This window comes from Pocillopora damicornis, chromosome 2, assembly GCF_964200805.1.
Source record: "Pocillopora damicornis chromosome 2, jaPocDami1.2, whole genome shotgun sequence".
NCBI lineage: Eukaryota > Metazoa > Cnidaria > Anthozoa > Scleractinia > Pocilloporidae > Pocillopora > Pocillopora damicornis.
The window spans coordinates 22,213,837-22,228,704 of NC_142671.1; the positions used below are offsets into that span (position 1 = coordinate 22,213,837).

A 14,868-nucleotide genomic window follows, 5' to 3' on the forward strand; every position below is an offset into this window, starting at 1 on the left:
ATTTAGAAATGATTTCAAATTATTTCGCTTCCATCAAAATCGATGTTGTTGGTAGATCACGTATTAAGCACACAGAAGGTTTTTTTTTCATTACAATGAAGCACTAACACGTAGAAAAATGTTTATTGCAATCACATAAATAACCAATGTACGTGACAATCGTAGAATAAAATCAGGCTAGATCTCTGTAATAATAGAATTCTTCAATCCCGAGCTCACAGAGCTCTGTAATATTTGCTACTTTATCATTTTGCTCGGTTTCGCTAGGTCAGAAGTGTTGCACCCGCTCCGGCAGATTGAGACTTCCTTTTCCTCAACGAAAAGCTAAAATTCGGCTACTGACTTCACTTCAGTACGCACATAACTGGGCGTTTAATTAGTTACTATGCGAAATTAAGATGTTCCTACGTTTGTCAAGAGCCTGCGGCGAAAAGAGCCCCAAAATAAAAACTATTTCCTGAGAGCAACTGGTAAACACCAACTAGTTAGATCACGGTCTGATGCTTCAGAGATCTTCCTAAAAACCCATCAGGTTTCTTGTTTTACCAGAAACTGTTCCTATCACTACACTGGTATAAAATATTGACAAAAATACTCCTACTTTTAAAATTAAAGTCTATCTACATGCTATCTATGTTGATGATAATTTCAAGAGGCGCCTATGGTATCACTAAAGCAATTCATATAGTGGATATGCGCAAGACTCTCAAAATTACGACGTTTTTCTTTTTGAGATACCTAACTTCTGCGTTTATTTAACATCTGGCGTCATCTGGGTTTTACTTCACAATTTCACATCTCCCTCGAGGGAGTACGTTTCGGCTCCTATATTTGTTCTGAAGGTTGAAAATATACTTTTTTCTGCACTGCTGGTTCCCTGTAAAACCATGTCGGGAGTAAAACATTCACACTCTTGAAGGCCAGGTCTGTTTTCAAATCAACACAGCAAATGAAACTATTGCTTTTAAGTGTTTGAGGCTCAAATTACGTAGCGCTCCTGTTACCCTAGGTCTACTTCGCTCGATCGCTAACGAAACATTCCGACCTTTGATTCAGTCGGTCATTGCCAGTGTCTTTAAAAGTACAAACATCCACGAGAAATTGAAACTTTTACCGAGATAATGAACAAGTAAAATTATTAAATTCTTCTTTCGACATTAATGTTATCTACTTTTCATAACGGAAAATCCAGTTACCACAACAGCAACAATAATCAACATTGTATGAAAACCAAAGATACAATATCTACTTCTGAGAGTTTTTTGTTAATGAACTGACGCTGGATGACAATGAACGTCTTCCACAGCGTGGTACTCTTGCCATTTCCCATCCTTCCGACTGTGGTAGTAGACCTTCTCACAGGTAGGATCTACGGCAAGCACATTGACCTTGGGTTCCACTGGTGACGGATCAAGCCATGATGCAACAGAACGAATTCCACCGGTTTCACAGCGAATCTTGTTCAGAAAGTAACGGTCTTTCTCTGCAGAGTTACAACAGCCTACTGTTTATTACCAGAACCCGTGAAATACATCCAACAAATTACAGAGCTTATATGTGGTTACATTGTGTTTGGGGTCACTTGAAAAATTTTTACCAGCACTGGAAACAAACAAAGAATTTCCAACCAAATTTGATAACGTAAGTCAGTGCTTGGAGCAAACAGAACTAAATGGAACCTCGTTAAAATTCATATTTCGCTTCTTGTTGATCATTTTGAAAATATTTATAAATAATAATGGAAATAGCAGTTGCAATGCCATCAGTTAAAAAAAGAAAACCGTAGTTGTGAGTTGACATGTTAACTCAACTTAGCTAACTCACGCACCGCCACCGCCCCCCCCCTTTTCCCGCCACCGCCCCCCCTTTTTCCCGCCACCGCCCCCCCCTTTTCCCGCCACCGCCCCCCCTTTTCCCGCCACCGCCCCCCCCTTTTCCCGCCACCGCCCCCCCTTTTTCCCGCCACCGCCCCCCCCTTTTCCCGCCACCGCCCCCCCCTTTTCCCGCCACCACCCCCCCTTTTCCCGCCACCACCCCTCCCCCTCCCCTCCGCCCCTCCCGCCACTTCTAAAACAACAACAACTAAACAGTGTTAGGGTCCATTATTACTCAGTAGGGAACTCCAATTTCCTTTTCGTTCATCTATTCCTCTTAAGCCATTTTTTATTTTTTTGCAACGTTTAAGCGTTTTTCATCCAACTTTTTGCTTAATAACCAGACATAAACACAACATTCGAGTGTTGGCTTGAGCACAGGATTAGGGAGCTTTCCGCACGGTCTGTTTAATAATTCTCTTTACCTGCTTGCTTAACAGGGTGTTAAGATTGGTAGAGGAAATAACATTCTGGTCAATCCTGTAAATCGGAGGGAAAAGTAAAAGAGCAGATCAAATGTTTAAATACCTACCTGTTCCATTTTTTTTGTCGAATCTCAGGCTTAATTTCTTTTTCAGCTTTTCCCATGTAAACTCCAACCCTTTCACAATAACTTCGTCCTTGGAAACAAAACAGAGAAGAGTCAGATTTAGAGAAACAACTGAAATCATTGTGTTTGTTAGCTTCGTGATTTGAGATCCTGCGAAAATCGAGGACAAACGAGCTCGCGTGACAACCCAGCTTTGTGATTTTGGAATATTTTTCATTTAAGTCAATTATTATAAATTCTTTCCAGAGCGAATTTCGATTGAGCTTCGAAAAGGCCACAAAAAAAGGGTCCCAAATGGCCAAACACATTCAGTGTAAGGAAAATGCCATAAGGAACCACTGAGATCTCAAAGTAAAAACGAGCAAACTTCTTGCAACGCGGGAAAACACGAGTAATCATTTTATTTGATAAGAGGCGCTAATAGGGAAATGCGAGTTTTTACGACGAGTCGCACGGCGAAGTAAATCGCGTTTCCCCGCGCTTTAGGCATTTAGCTTGTTTTTACTTTCATTCTGATTGGCTCCCTGTAATATTTTCTTTCGCTCTGATTGGCTGTTATGGTCACTTTCGTTTTAATTCTGCGACACTAAATCGGAAAGCGCTCTAATAGAAAAAGAACTCTTACGTCCGAATCCTTAGGATAGAATTTAAAGGTGAGCGTGTGGTCTTTAATACTATTAGCTCTGCACTTGGCTTTGACGTATGGAGAACTTGGAGCTAACATCAGGGCACAAACGACAGATGCGATTGCCAGGAATACAGTTACTGCAAGCAGTTTTTTCCACAACCCTAAAAAATGAAAAAATACAACATTATGCATTGGTGTCATTGTCCGAACTCTGATTGGTGCCAAGCGTACAACTAATTCTTTCTCACACTCACACACAGATATTTTGTTAACCCTTTAACTCCCAAGATCTGATTGTCAATTCTCTCCTCTAGCTGCTACACATTTCGTTGTAAATTTGTTACAAGAATTCGGCGTTGGATCATTATAATATCTCGTACCTGATAAACCTGAGTATTCTCACGACCAGTTCGCTGGATAATGTATGGATATTATAGGGAGAAGTTATAGGTTAATCACCTTTGAGATTTAAAGGGTTAATATCTATATACTAAGACAGTTCCCTGCCATGTGTTAGAAACGTCATCTGTAGTGGCAGTAGTTTTAAAACAAGAGAGGAGAGTCTTTTCAGAGACTAGAAGGGACCTCACCATGAGATGCTATCATGGAAAAATCGAATCCAATCATCTTTAAGTATAATTAGGTTTGTACTGCGATGTTGAACAAGTGGTGTCCTGTTATCAAAAGTTCCAGACATCTCAGACTTCACGTCAGCTGAAGTCGTGTTTAGTGGAATTTCGTCACTGTTTAACTATAATATACCCTTGGATACCTAATTTTACAGCATTCCCAAACATTTTTGCGTGTCCCCAGAAAGAGGTTACAGGACATTGTTAGATGTCATCTTATATCTTGTGCATCTTGAAAATTCAGCCCAAATTTCGTAAGTATGTCATTTGCAATTGGTGTTAATCAAACAGAAAAAAAAAGCGAAGAACACCGTTAAAGAAAACAAGCGCAGGCGTTGGCGACGTTCTAGAATTCTTCCTAAACTTATCAAAGTAGTTGTCTCTGAAAAATAATTTTAATGGTGACATAAGGAGCCCTGGATCGTCTATTTCACTCTATCTCTTCTACACCTCTTACCTCTCCAGCCTCTTTGCATTCTTGCAATTCTAAAACCAACTGTATCTATACTAGTGTACAGGTTTTCCCTCACTTCCTCGATACTTAGTCTCATTTGATCCAACGCTCGTAACTGCTCCTGCGCACCGATGCTCAGTACTAAAGACACAATGCAGTCCACCTTGGAAACCCCAGGACCAGACGATCCACCCATAGCATAGCCGATCAAGGTTCGTCGATCGTCTCCTAAATGAAAAAAATTGAATCAAAGAGATGTTACATCAAAAAAGGTTGTCGTTCATCGTAATTTCAAGATCAATGAACGTTCAATAGTTTGTCTCATGATGTAAGGTCAGGCTGGTTAATCTTGACCTCTTCAATCGTGTATCAATTACGATCAATACACGATTGATTAGCCTGACTCTTTCATCGTGAGACAAATCAAACGAATTAACGTTCATTTCATAATTACATCCTTAGTTTGGTTGGTATTGTATACAAAGAAGATAAAAAAAAAAACCAGTGAAGACTTTGACCTATGTAATACGAATTATATAATAAGGTCAATCATTCACACATTTTGATTGGTTCTTACCCATGATCTATTGGAGGACAACGTCATAGATGACGTCACCATAAACTACTTTTTGCTCCGTTATTATTTAAAACAAAGAGATTCGATATTAACGTGGGTCTGTTCAGTAACAGACCACAGAAAACGTCATTATGTGGAAAGAACATCAGTGACACACCCAGCTGTGTCCTGTGTGCCACCTTTTGGTTCTTACAACATTTAGACACCATCTTTGTTCTATTGCTGAACAGACTCGCAGCAATATGGAATCTTTTTGTCAAAAAGTTCGCCGGAGCACCTTCCAGAATTATAAATTGTGCGATTAAAATTGTAGCAAGGCGGTAGCCAATTGCTCAGTTTTCTTTGAATCAAGAAAAAGTGATACAAAAATGTAATTTATGATGGTGTATGAACCAGGCATAACTATGAATGTGGTGAAGGAATTAATATAAATTCTTCTCCAAAATTTTTTTCACGGATTCAAATTCCTCTTCACTGTCTAGATAGCTCTCCAAAAGGTGGCGGGGTAGTCTCCATTGTCTATACCCTCACACAGAGATAAAATACGATGTTGTTGGTTTTTCAAGTGGCACTGAGCTGATAGAACCTGTAACTGTACAGACAAACCCAACTATATCTCTGTGTTAATTATATCAATTTGTTTTTACCTTGTTCTGGTGTGGCAATTGCCACCCCTGGGAACTTATTACTGGGGCAAGCGTAAATCAGTTGTCCAGGTCTCACTTCGCCAATGACTTTCACTTTAATCTGTCCGATGATGCACACAAGATCAGCATCTGAGTGTTACAAAGATACAGAGTTAGGGACCGGTTATTATTCATCGGCTGGAGGGGGGGTTTGGGAAATCAAATGGGTTCCAAGGGGATCTTAGACCGTCCCTTCCCCCCACACCCTTACGTTCACATGGCCAAAGAAAAATATCACAAATATCTAGGTTTAAATTAAAAATAAAAAGACAAGGTATCTCTACGACGTTGTAATCATCCCTTCCCCAAAAGAAAAACAAAACAAAAAACAACCCTTTTAAAACATACGTATAGCACGATCCCAGGAACAAAAATAGGCGACTAGAAAAGGCCATGGAATTTAAGCCTTCATAGTCTTGTACATCCATAAAAGCGACTTTCGTTGCTAAAATGTTGGGTTTCGTAGTTACTTTAAGTATATAGAGAACAATCACTGATGCTTACGCGATCCTTTTTATAAATTCGAACTATCGATTATGTTTGCACGACATGCAACAACCGTTACTTACCATCTTCTTCTTCGTCATATTGCCCTGTGTTCCCGACTAGGTACGCTGACCTACTTATTACACCAGCCAGCCGGGCTTCATGAGCATTATCACTGGTCAAGAAATCGATAACAGTGCCTCCTGTTTTTCTTTCAAAGAATCCCACCACGTCACCTTCCTCAAATTGACTTTCATTCTGCCGTTTGACGTAGTAAGCGATGTCGTGGTTCGCTGTTTTTATCTGTTCAACTTCGAGGTCTTTTATCTTAGCTATATCCGCTTCGATTTGTTGGCATATAAAGCTTTCATACCGGCTATCTGTAGGAATCGTGAAAATAAATCACAAAGTAATTTTGATTCAATGAACGGTGGAAAAGGTCAGTTCTTCAGCTTAAGCTTTGGAAAAACTACTCGTCTCAAAGGAGCGTCGAAAGTAACTCTTTTGAAACCGCATGTTTCATATTAGACCAATCAAATGCAAAACTGACTCCGATCGCCTTTTGGTGTCTCGCTTTCTCCGAATACGTCTCAAGGCATTAGTTCATCTGGAGGCTAAGAGCAAGATCAATAAGAAACTTCAGTATGCCCCAGCTCTAAAGCTCAGGTTATCACACTCCAAGTTAAACGTTAGGACTCACATCGGGCGATGAAATGCTCCTCAGTACTCTAGTGACTACAGGAAAAATTTCTAAAACGAAATAGTATTCCTAAGTTCAAACATAACTCCACGATCTTTCTCGAGCCATTACCTCTAACGAAAAGGTCATATCGGAAAATGGCTTTCTCTCAAGATTTTCGTACCCGTCTCCTCACTATCCATACGTCGAGATATCCCCGATATAATGATCAAATTTTTTAAGCTTATAGGTAACTAGAGACGTAAAATCGTTAACAATTAAGTAATTCTCACCTGGAGGAACTTGACGAGGAGAGGTTAAAGAGCAAGCTGTTTGAGGTGAGAGGACACTTTGAGGTTCCCTCGGACCTTTTGAAATAGGATTGAATTTAAACTACTTTAAACGCGGGAGAGGTGATCAGCGTATCTTCAAAGGGCTTAAATGAGGGTTTTGGTATCATTTGTGGTGTCTACAGTAACACAAGAGTGAGCAACGAAACAGTTGTTACCGCAATCCAAAATTTTCAACGCATTGGGTAACACCCGTTGGTAATATACATCTTTTCCTAGGATGCATACATAAACACTGATACTTTTAAGGGATACTCTTCAGGAATTCTAAAACTCCCTCGCATCACTTTAATATTCGAATACCCCACTTTTACCACCAAATTTAACTTTATCACACAAAGAAAGAAATAACTATTGCAAAATGATGTTTTTTTTCAACATCAGTTACTACCAAAGGTAATTTTCACTTCAAGAACCTTGGAGGTTCGATTGAGTGAACCCACACTATCAAAACTTTCATCTGAACAGTAAGCTTAACAAAAGGCATCATCTTCAATTGCATCACTGATATAAAAGCATCACGTCTACATTCAAGTCATGACAGAATGGTTGGTATACGTGCGAAATGTTTGTGGCGAAAACCAAGTTTACACGCCAAGCTGTCGGGAGTTTCCCACAACCCAATGCTAAATAAACTGAGTGTCAAAAAAAAGTCAGGATTGCATACGTTTTGTTGTACTTCTCTTTGTGATTGGTCCAGAAAATTTGCGCCATTTTCTCAACCAATCAAATGCAAAACTAGAACCAACGGCGTCTCAGCAACTCGCGTTTTCCGCGCTATTTTTTCTTCATTTTGAGTTCTCGAAGGCTCTGGTAACTTCTTCCTTAATTTGCTCTGATTTGCTGCTGTGATTTCTTTGCTCTTAATTTTACGGCACTTAATCGAAAAGCGCTCCAAAGTAAAAGAATTACTTGGAATCAGGTGGTCTCAAATTTGACTTCAGTTGGAAGTATCGCGAATTTCATAATTCTAAGTATAACTGCATCACTGACTGACGAAACATCACGATCTTACGATTTTCATCACTATTAACATTTACCTCCTACATTTCCAAGAGGTAGATAGATATTATTTGATGCTTGCACTAATGCTGCGTATGGTGCTGTAAGAAATCTTAGGGGATCCATGTGCTTACCTTTCACGGTCTTGCTGCTCTTTAGTACAAACTCATAAGGGAAAAGGACCAACCTCTGTCCATTGTTTAACTCGAGGAAGACTTTTAGAAGGAATCGGTTGTATTCTAAGCCTCTCGTCTTTTCCAGTCGGTAAATCTCCTTACCATCCTCTGTTTTGTACACGGAGTCAAGGTCGATTTTGCAAACGTACTTGGAGTTTTGACCTGAGAGAAAATGTTTTAAGATTTACATATTGAAGCCTTTTCACCACCACCAGTACAGTAATTTTCATATAATGCGAGATCGCACTGGTTTTGCTTTTCAACTATCATTGATCAGTTAAGGACCCTTGCTTAACCCACTCAACCAATCGGAGGCAAAAGTAGAACCAAAAGTGGATCCATACAGAATGCGAGAAAACAAGGTACAGCACTACGCCTGAATCCCCCGTAGACTCCTCATTCTTAAGATAAACCATATTCAGTCATTTTAGATAACTTTGATTAACAATATTTCCAAATACCTGAGGGATCTCCTTGAAAATATCCAATGCTATGCTACAAATTTACTACTGCAGATTACCCATGAGATTTTTGTTCATTCTTCATCCAAGAGGCAATGTGCGAGTTTCACCCGAGAGATCAGGGAAAGAGTAACTTTTGGGATAATTCATCGATGGAGAATTGAGTACTCTAACTCAGTCGATTTTTGACCGAAATAAGCGATCAAGGATCTCAATAAATTTCGCCTCTGTATTTGCAAAGCATTTGGCGCGGTAGTTACTGATCTGTGCGTACCAGGAGTATTAATTTCTTGGACATCCTTCTCAAGAAATCGTATCTCTCCTACTCCGTATGCTTTTGGGTCTTTAGCGACGAGCTTCTTTTCAGCTTCAAAATCACGCAACACATAAACTTCTAGTTGACGAAGAGGCAGCTGTGTGTCTATTTCCATCTCAACCTGAAATCAGCCAAAAAGGAACCCTAAAAAGAACTTATTGAGAGCCACATTGAGCCAGAATTGTCAAGCTTGTTATCAAAAAAAATTAAAACAGTGCTTGGCAACAATTTTTACCACTGCATATTTTCAAAACAATTAACTCATCAACTCGAGATTTCTATTGCTAAATAGCTAACGAGGACGAAGCCTGAAAAAAAATAGAAATCACCAGAAAAAGTACTCGTTATAGTATTCAAGTCTGCTGTTTGTTTAAAACTTAACAAGAAGACAGGGCCGTGGTTTTATTTTAATTTTGTCTATAACCGCGCACCGTTATTCTACTCACTTAATTTACCCACTATCTACCACGTAATAGATAGCGAGTAGCATACCCAATCAGATTGTAGTTTTTGATCGATCAAAAAACAAATCTCAGGTTTGCACTGTCGCAAGAAAAGGCTTCAGCTCTACCTTTCCTTTTGCTACTCTTTGCTCTGAAAATTTCCCTCTATGTCCGTGCTTTCTCTGCACTTTGTCGTACTCTGCCCGCGGATTAAGGATCTTGATATTCGCTTCATTGCAATGGGCATGGGTCACCTGAACTCTTCTATCTGAGTATCGGCCAAAATTGGTTCCTCCTACACGATCACGCGGAAGGCTGAAAGTCTGGTACTGACAAGGCGCTCGTAAATCCGCACCGGACGGTCCAGCACTCGGAATAAGGGGTTCGCAAACGAAGTTCCCATCTGGGAGGGTATCGCGTGTTTGAACGGTGTGAGTTGCAAAGGGAGAAGGTGTGTTTGTTCTTTCGCTGTCTGGTGGTGAGGGGCAACCAGGCTGAAGGGGGTTGAGGTATTGTGGTTCATTATGCATCACTAGCTGTGATAGAAAGTTGGGCGATACAACAGGGCTAGAGTCCGTAGTAGCCAAGTTATGATGATCCGAAGGAGAGTCTAAAATGAGAATAAAAAAAAGATATCATGGACAGTTGGTAAAAATAATCAACAATAGTTAAGAATAAATTTCCCTCATACTTTTACATGCGTACAAATAATATATTATTCCTATCTGTTCCAAAAAATATGTTTACATATCTATGTCTCATAGTTGACTTTGTCGGTAGCTCACTTCGAATCGAGCATTAATATTGACTTTACACTAATTTTCAGCCTTCTTCTTTAACCAGCCTCCGTTTTGTACCGGCTATTAGCGGAAAGGAAAAGAAAGCAGGGTGAGCAAAAAATGGCACCTTTCAGCCAATCTCCTCCACTGACCTTGAGCCATGCAGAGGTTTTTCATTGTTTTCCGTTCTACACCCTTTAAATCCAAAGCTAAACTAATGATCCAGAGTTTGAAATCCAGTGATGGATATTTGGGTGTAAATGTCAAACCGAATAATAATACAAGTCACGAATGGAAAGCTTTAAGATGTTTGCTGTCGACTTTCGAACCGCTACAAAAACTATGGAAGACATCATTGAATTCATCATATTTTAGTATTGTCATAGTTCGAAGAAACAGTGTTATCACGTCAGTCGCAGCAGCCAATCACGTCACGTGTAGTAAAGCCTTGAGCTTTCATTGGTCAACGGCCTAACTAGCCTCGCTTTCGTGAAACTAGACTCGGGCCCTATACCTGAACTCCATAGGAAAAAGTCCCTGGTTCAATGCTGAATGCAAGAGAGCAAAACGAAACAGCTGGATGAAACATTGTCCAGTTTTGTTGGTTAAAGGCTTGAAACACAAATTATGATGTAATTAACATATTTACTTCAGCCGTCGTTTTTCATCTTCTCGAAGGAGTAGTCCCAGTTTTGAAATGAAGATTTCAAGCTACAGCCACACATGGCATAGCGAATAAACTCGATTATGCAGCTTGACGACCATCAGAATCTCTGTAGAGGGCTAAATAATCCTCTACATGAGGTATATCGCACAATTGACAAGGAAAAAAATGTCAGAGGGATGGAGTTGGCTGGGAAATAAGTACGGAAATACGACTAGCTAAAAAGAGATAAAAGCACCCATGTTCCCCTTTATATTGTCCTTTTCTCAGCCTCTGAACTGCAATAACGGTTTTATTGTGTAAAATAAAATCGTTATTCTGGGATCAAAAGACTGACTAACATCTCTGTAGTATCTTACCCAGGAATTCTGCCAGAATCTCTGCTGTATCAAAACGTTGATACGTGGGCTGATTGGATGAGTTCGACATACTTTTCCGCGCTAATAAGAAAAAAACACATGATAAGTGTAAACAAAAAAACATGTAAATAGCCAGATAGTGATTTTTGTGGTTCATACAAAGAAAATGATTTTAACTCTTTATACCTTTGACCGTTAAGAGTGATGGGCTTTTAATTTCTCCTTACAGTACTTCCCTCTGAGGAAATGTAAAGTTCATGAGAATAACGAAAATTATCACCAATTTAGGAAGCTCTTAACGGTTAAACAAATAATCCTAATTATCCTTATCGGTATCAAAGGGAATATAGAGATAACAGTGCAGAGAATATAAAAGCGAAAGGTAAGATGGAAAGGGTTACAGGCTAGTTGAGAGAAAGATCTTCAAGAACTTTGTGACCACATAGTATAAAAAGTATTTATTCAGGCCTTGAACTAAAAAAAAGACAACATTTAGTTGTAAATACAACAAATTTTCGAGTATGGTTGTCTTAGTATATGATATCGTAGCAGTTACTTTTTAGTTAATGAAAATCAAACTAAATAAATCCATGAAGGACCAACTATACTAGCGAAGGAGTTTTCTGTCCCTAGGCCAAGAGCGGCCCGCCGATATACCATCAAATTAAATATAGAAAACCATGCCATTCACTCAGTGAATCGTGCGAAGGGAAAACCCGGGAAAAATGTAAAATTAATCACGAGTTATAACAGATAAAAAGATTAAAAAGAAGCTTCGTGCAACAGCCAGCGATGATTCAGTCAATTTGAAAATGACTACAAACCACTAAGTTTAACCACGTTCCTAAGTCGGAGCAACTCCTCTGTCCGATAGAAATTTAAGATTGTACCCGTAAAGAAATCTTTTCTATAACTTCAGTATTGTAGTCTCTATAGCTGTTCCCGAGTCTCCACATTAGACCTTTTTTTCTTGTTGCAACGAAAACACGGGAACGTCCGCTATCCATTTGAGCTGATACAAAGGACCTTAAGCGACGGCAACAAGGACGTGGCAAAACAAAAGAGCTGATAAGCAAAACAATAGCTCAGCACGTGCTTTTTAAAACTAAGTACATTTTTAAGTCGTCCTCTGCAAAACAACAACGTGAAATCACCGAAGTTTACGTGGTTTGAGAACGAAAACCCGGCGGGAAATTGTTTAAGTTTCCATTTGGATCTTACTGCTGCTAACAAACGTTATGCTGAAGTTGAGCTGTGGCGCCGCCTAAGAGAAGTGAAACACATCCAGCCATTTGTGAAACTCTTACTAAAAATATATATTCATTTCCTAGTCGAAGACTTCATCGGCGTTGCTGTCCTGACTGCTTAAGGTCCCTACATACATTACGGCTTCACAGAAATCATTAATAGCGATACGAATCCTGCACAGTTTAACCGCATTCAGGCTCAATTACACCGGAAAGCTAATCGGTGATGATTGAATTCAGCAATTTGGTCATGTTATCCACTCCACCTAAAAAATTTCGTCCTTGAAAGGTTTTTAAGCGTTGAGTCACCTTGTTCAAAAAGCAATGAACAGTTCAGTTTCTCCCTGACGAGGAAACTTGTCTATGAAGCACTCGCTATATTTTTCTATGTTGTATCTCCAAAGTAAACTTGTGAAAAGTTGCTCACCAGGTTAAGGCGGCTGTGATTTCAGTTTTACATACTAACGATGTTAAATAACTTTCTTGAATTAAAGGTGACACAAATTTACCCGAAATTATAAATATAAATCGTCCTGATGGAGAAAGTAAATATTTTGCAAAGGTCTGTGATGCGTGGCATGTAAATTCTGCAAGACATATTTGCATGTTAGGTTTGACAACAAACGGTATTTAAATTACGATAACTTTCTGACTTCATTGAAACTACGTCAGAAAAAATTGCATAAAACTAGAAATACAATTTAAACGAAAAACAAAAAACAAAACCATTTGTAAAAGGGACAGAAAAAAAACTGTTGTTGTCTCTCTTTGCGTTTAGCTGACACTGAGTACATCACTTCCGCCAAGATTCAATATCGCATATAACACAAAAAAAATACCAGTGGAATATTTATAGCATTTCTGCCACGTTATGCAGTTATTCGTTTGTTTAGCGGCATTTTCTTGGACACACTGTTTCAGTTTAGTTGCAGGTTTGTATCAGAATCATTCAGAACATTCATCCCCTCGGTGGAAATCGAAACTTCGGCCCCAGAAAAGGAAGTTAATTATAGAAAAACCCCTTCAACCAAACCGCGTCGTTTTTAAGATCAGAAGACAGCGCCGAAATAATTTACATCGAAGCTTACCTGCTTATAAATTCGAGTGATGGTAAATTTTCCGACTCCGCGTTTGGTCGACAATTCTAAGATGTAATACTCCTGAAACTCGACATCATAGCATTTGGAACTCAGCCCGGCGCTTACATCATCAAGGGTGTTTCGAACTTCGGTGATTTTTCAGTTTCGATATTGCTGATCTAATGCATTCGATTGTGTGACTGTCGTATATGTTGGTTATAAATTCCCTTCCTCGGGAAAGTACCCTCTGATGAGTTTCACTTCCTTATTGACGATTTTCGGTTTCCCAAACAGAAATCTACTTTTCTGTTCAAAATTTTTCTTCCATCTGATTAACCTGGTAATTTCCATGCCAGCACAGGCAACGCTGTGAAAAATACCTTATGGAAAAGACAGCGTGATTAGGTCACGACTTGACAATTAATTTTTCCGTTACCACTATTAGATTTTACGTCATCAGGAATCGAAAATCGAAAACCAAATCTTCAAGAGTCGAAACAAGTCGCAGTCCACTGAAAACAATACTTGTAAAACTCGGTTATCTAAATATGTATACCAATATCTTGAACAAAAACGCAGGCCATTCAATTTTTCACGAAACGCTTTGTAGAAATCTTAGTAATCTTCACCCTGCAAACTAAATAACTCAATGGGGTGTTGGTTTTAAACGTTAGTTTCTTAAAGTAGAAAGATTGCCAAGTCACGCTTTCTAATACTTATGCAATCGTCCAATATCGTTAAAAAGGAAACCCTCAATTTAGATTCTAAAAAGAAACAAAAAAGTAAACTACATGGTGAAATACAACAAACAAAAGAGGAAAAAGTTTCCAGGTTGACCCTGGTGGAATGCATATCGAAGAACAGCGAATAACGAGGTGCCCAAGGCCTTGGTATGGTCGAAAGCGCGCTTTATATTAATACAAACGTGATCGAAACTTCACTTAGATTCCTGTTTACTCAAGACGACACGTCTCAATGAAAACGAAAGTCTAGTGTTCAATCAACTCAGTGAAATGTCACCGAAATGGAATAAGCTTCCTCCTGCACGAAAGTAAGTGTATGAACATACACTACATGGCTATTGCTTAACCAAAACAAGATGCATCAATATTGGCTCTTCAGATATCGTGGTTTTAATCTTAGCGATTGAGTGTGGATCAAACAATACTTTTACTGACCTGACAGCTATTAATAGTAATGTATTCCTTACCTTCTGGCTGTCTGCAGTTACCGTGAAGCAGTAAAAGAACTGCGTGCGGTCACCATCTCCGCGTTGGAAGTAAACCAAGAGTGTAAGCATATATATGCTGAAGTTTTTTTTCATTTTTTTTTATTTTTATTTTGGGTGGTATTGTAACTGGGCCAAAGATCACGGGAGTTTGGAATGAAAACAAAGGGAAACACCCTCTATAAGCTTTTTCTAGCAAAT

At 39.2% G+C, this 14,868-nt stretch overlaps 1 protein-coding gene across 5 annotated transcripts; it reads right to left on the reverse strand.

Annotated features, from left to right (window-relative positions):
* Positions 1–104: 104 nt before the first annotated feature.
* LOC113676486 (uncharacterized) lies at positions 105–14,825 on the reverse strand. Of its 5 annotated transcripts, none has more exons than XM_089196364.1 (12): positions 14,650–14,825; positions 11,114–11,194; positions 9,440–9,921; positions 8,827–8,989; positions 8,050–8,253; positions 6,857–6,931; positions 5,968–6,264; positions 5,360–5,488; positions 4,139–4,363; positions 3,050–3,213; positions 2,407–2,494; positions 105–1,483 (listed from the first exon to the last, which is right to left on the reverse strand). In XM_089196364.1, exons 2-12 carry the CDS (start codon positions 11,181–11,183, stop codon positions 1,266–1,268), a joined length of 2,115 nt encoding a protein of 704 aa, XP_089052490.1. In that variant the 5' UTR covers positions 11,184–11,194; positions 14,650–14,825; the 3' UTR covers positions 105–1,265. The 5 variants fall into 5 exon arrangements, with proteins under 5 accessions (XP_089052490.1, XP_027048952.2, XP_089052491.1 ...); XM_027193151.2 differs by lacking the exon at positions 14,650–14,825 and adding an exon at positions 13,449–13,838; XM_089196365.1 differs by lacking the exon at positions 14,650–14,825 and adding an exon at positions 11,300–11,346.
* Positions 14,826–14,868: the final 43 nt, after the last annotated feature.

Excerpts from the sequence above, each read along its gene's own strand:
- LOC113676486 (XM_089196364.1), bottom strand. The coding sequence starts at position 11,183 with ATGTCGAACTCATCCAATCAGCCCACGTATCAACGTTTTGATACAGCA. Across the intron at positions 8,254-8,826 it reads CCAAGAAATTAATACTCCTG|GTCAAAACTCCAAGTACGTT; the intron begins GTACGCACAGAT and ends ATTTTCTCTCAG. Across the intron at positions 6,265-6,856 it reads TCCTCGTCAAGTTCCTCCAG|ATAGCCGGTATGAAAGCTTT; the intron begins GTGAGAATTACT and ends CGATTCCTACAG.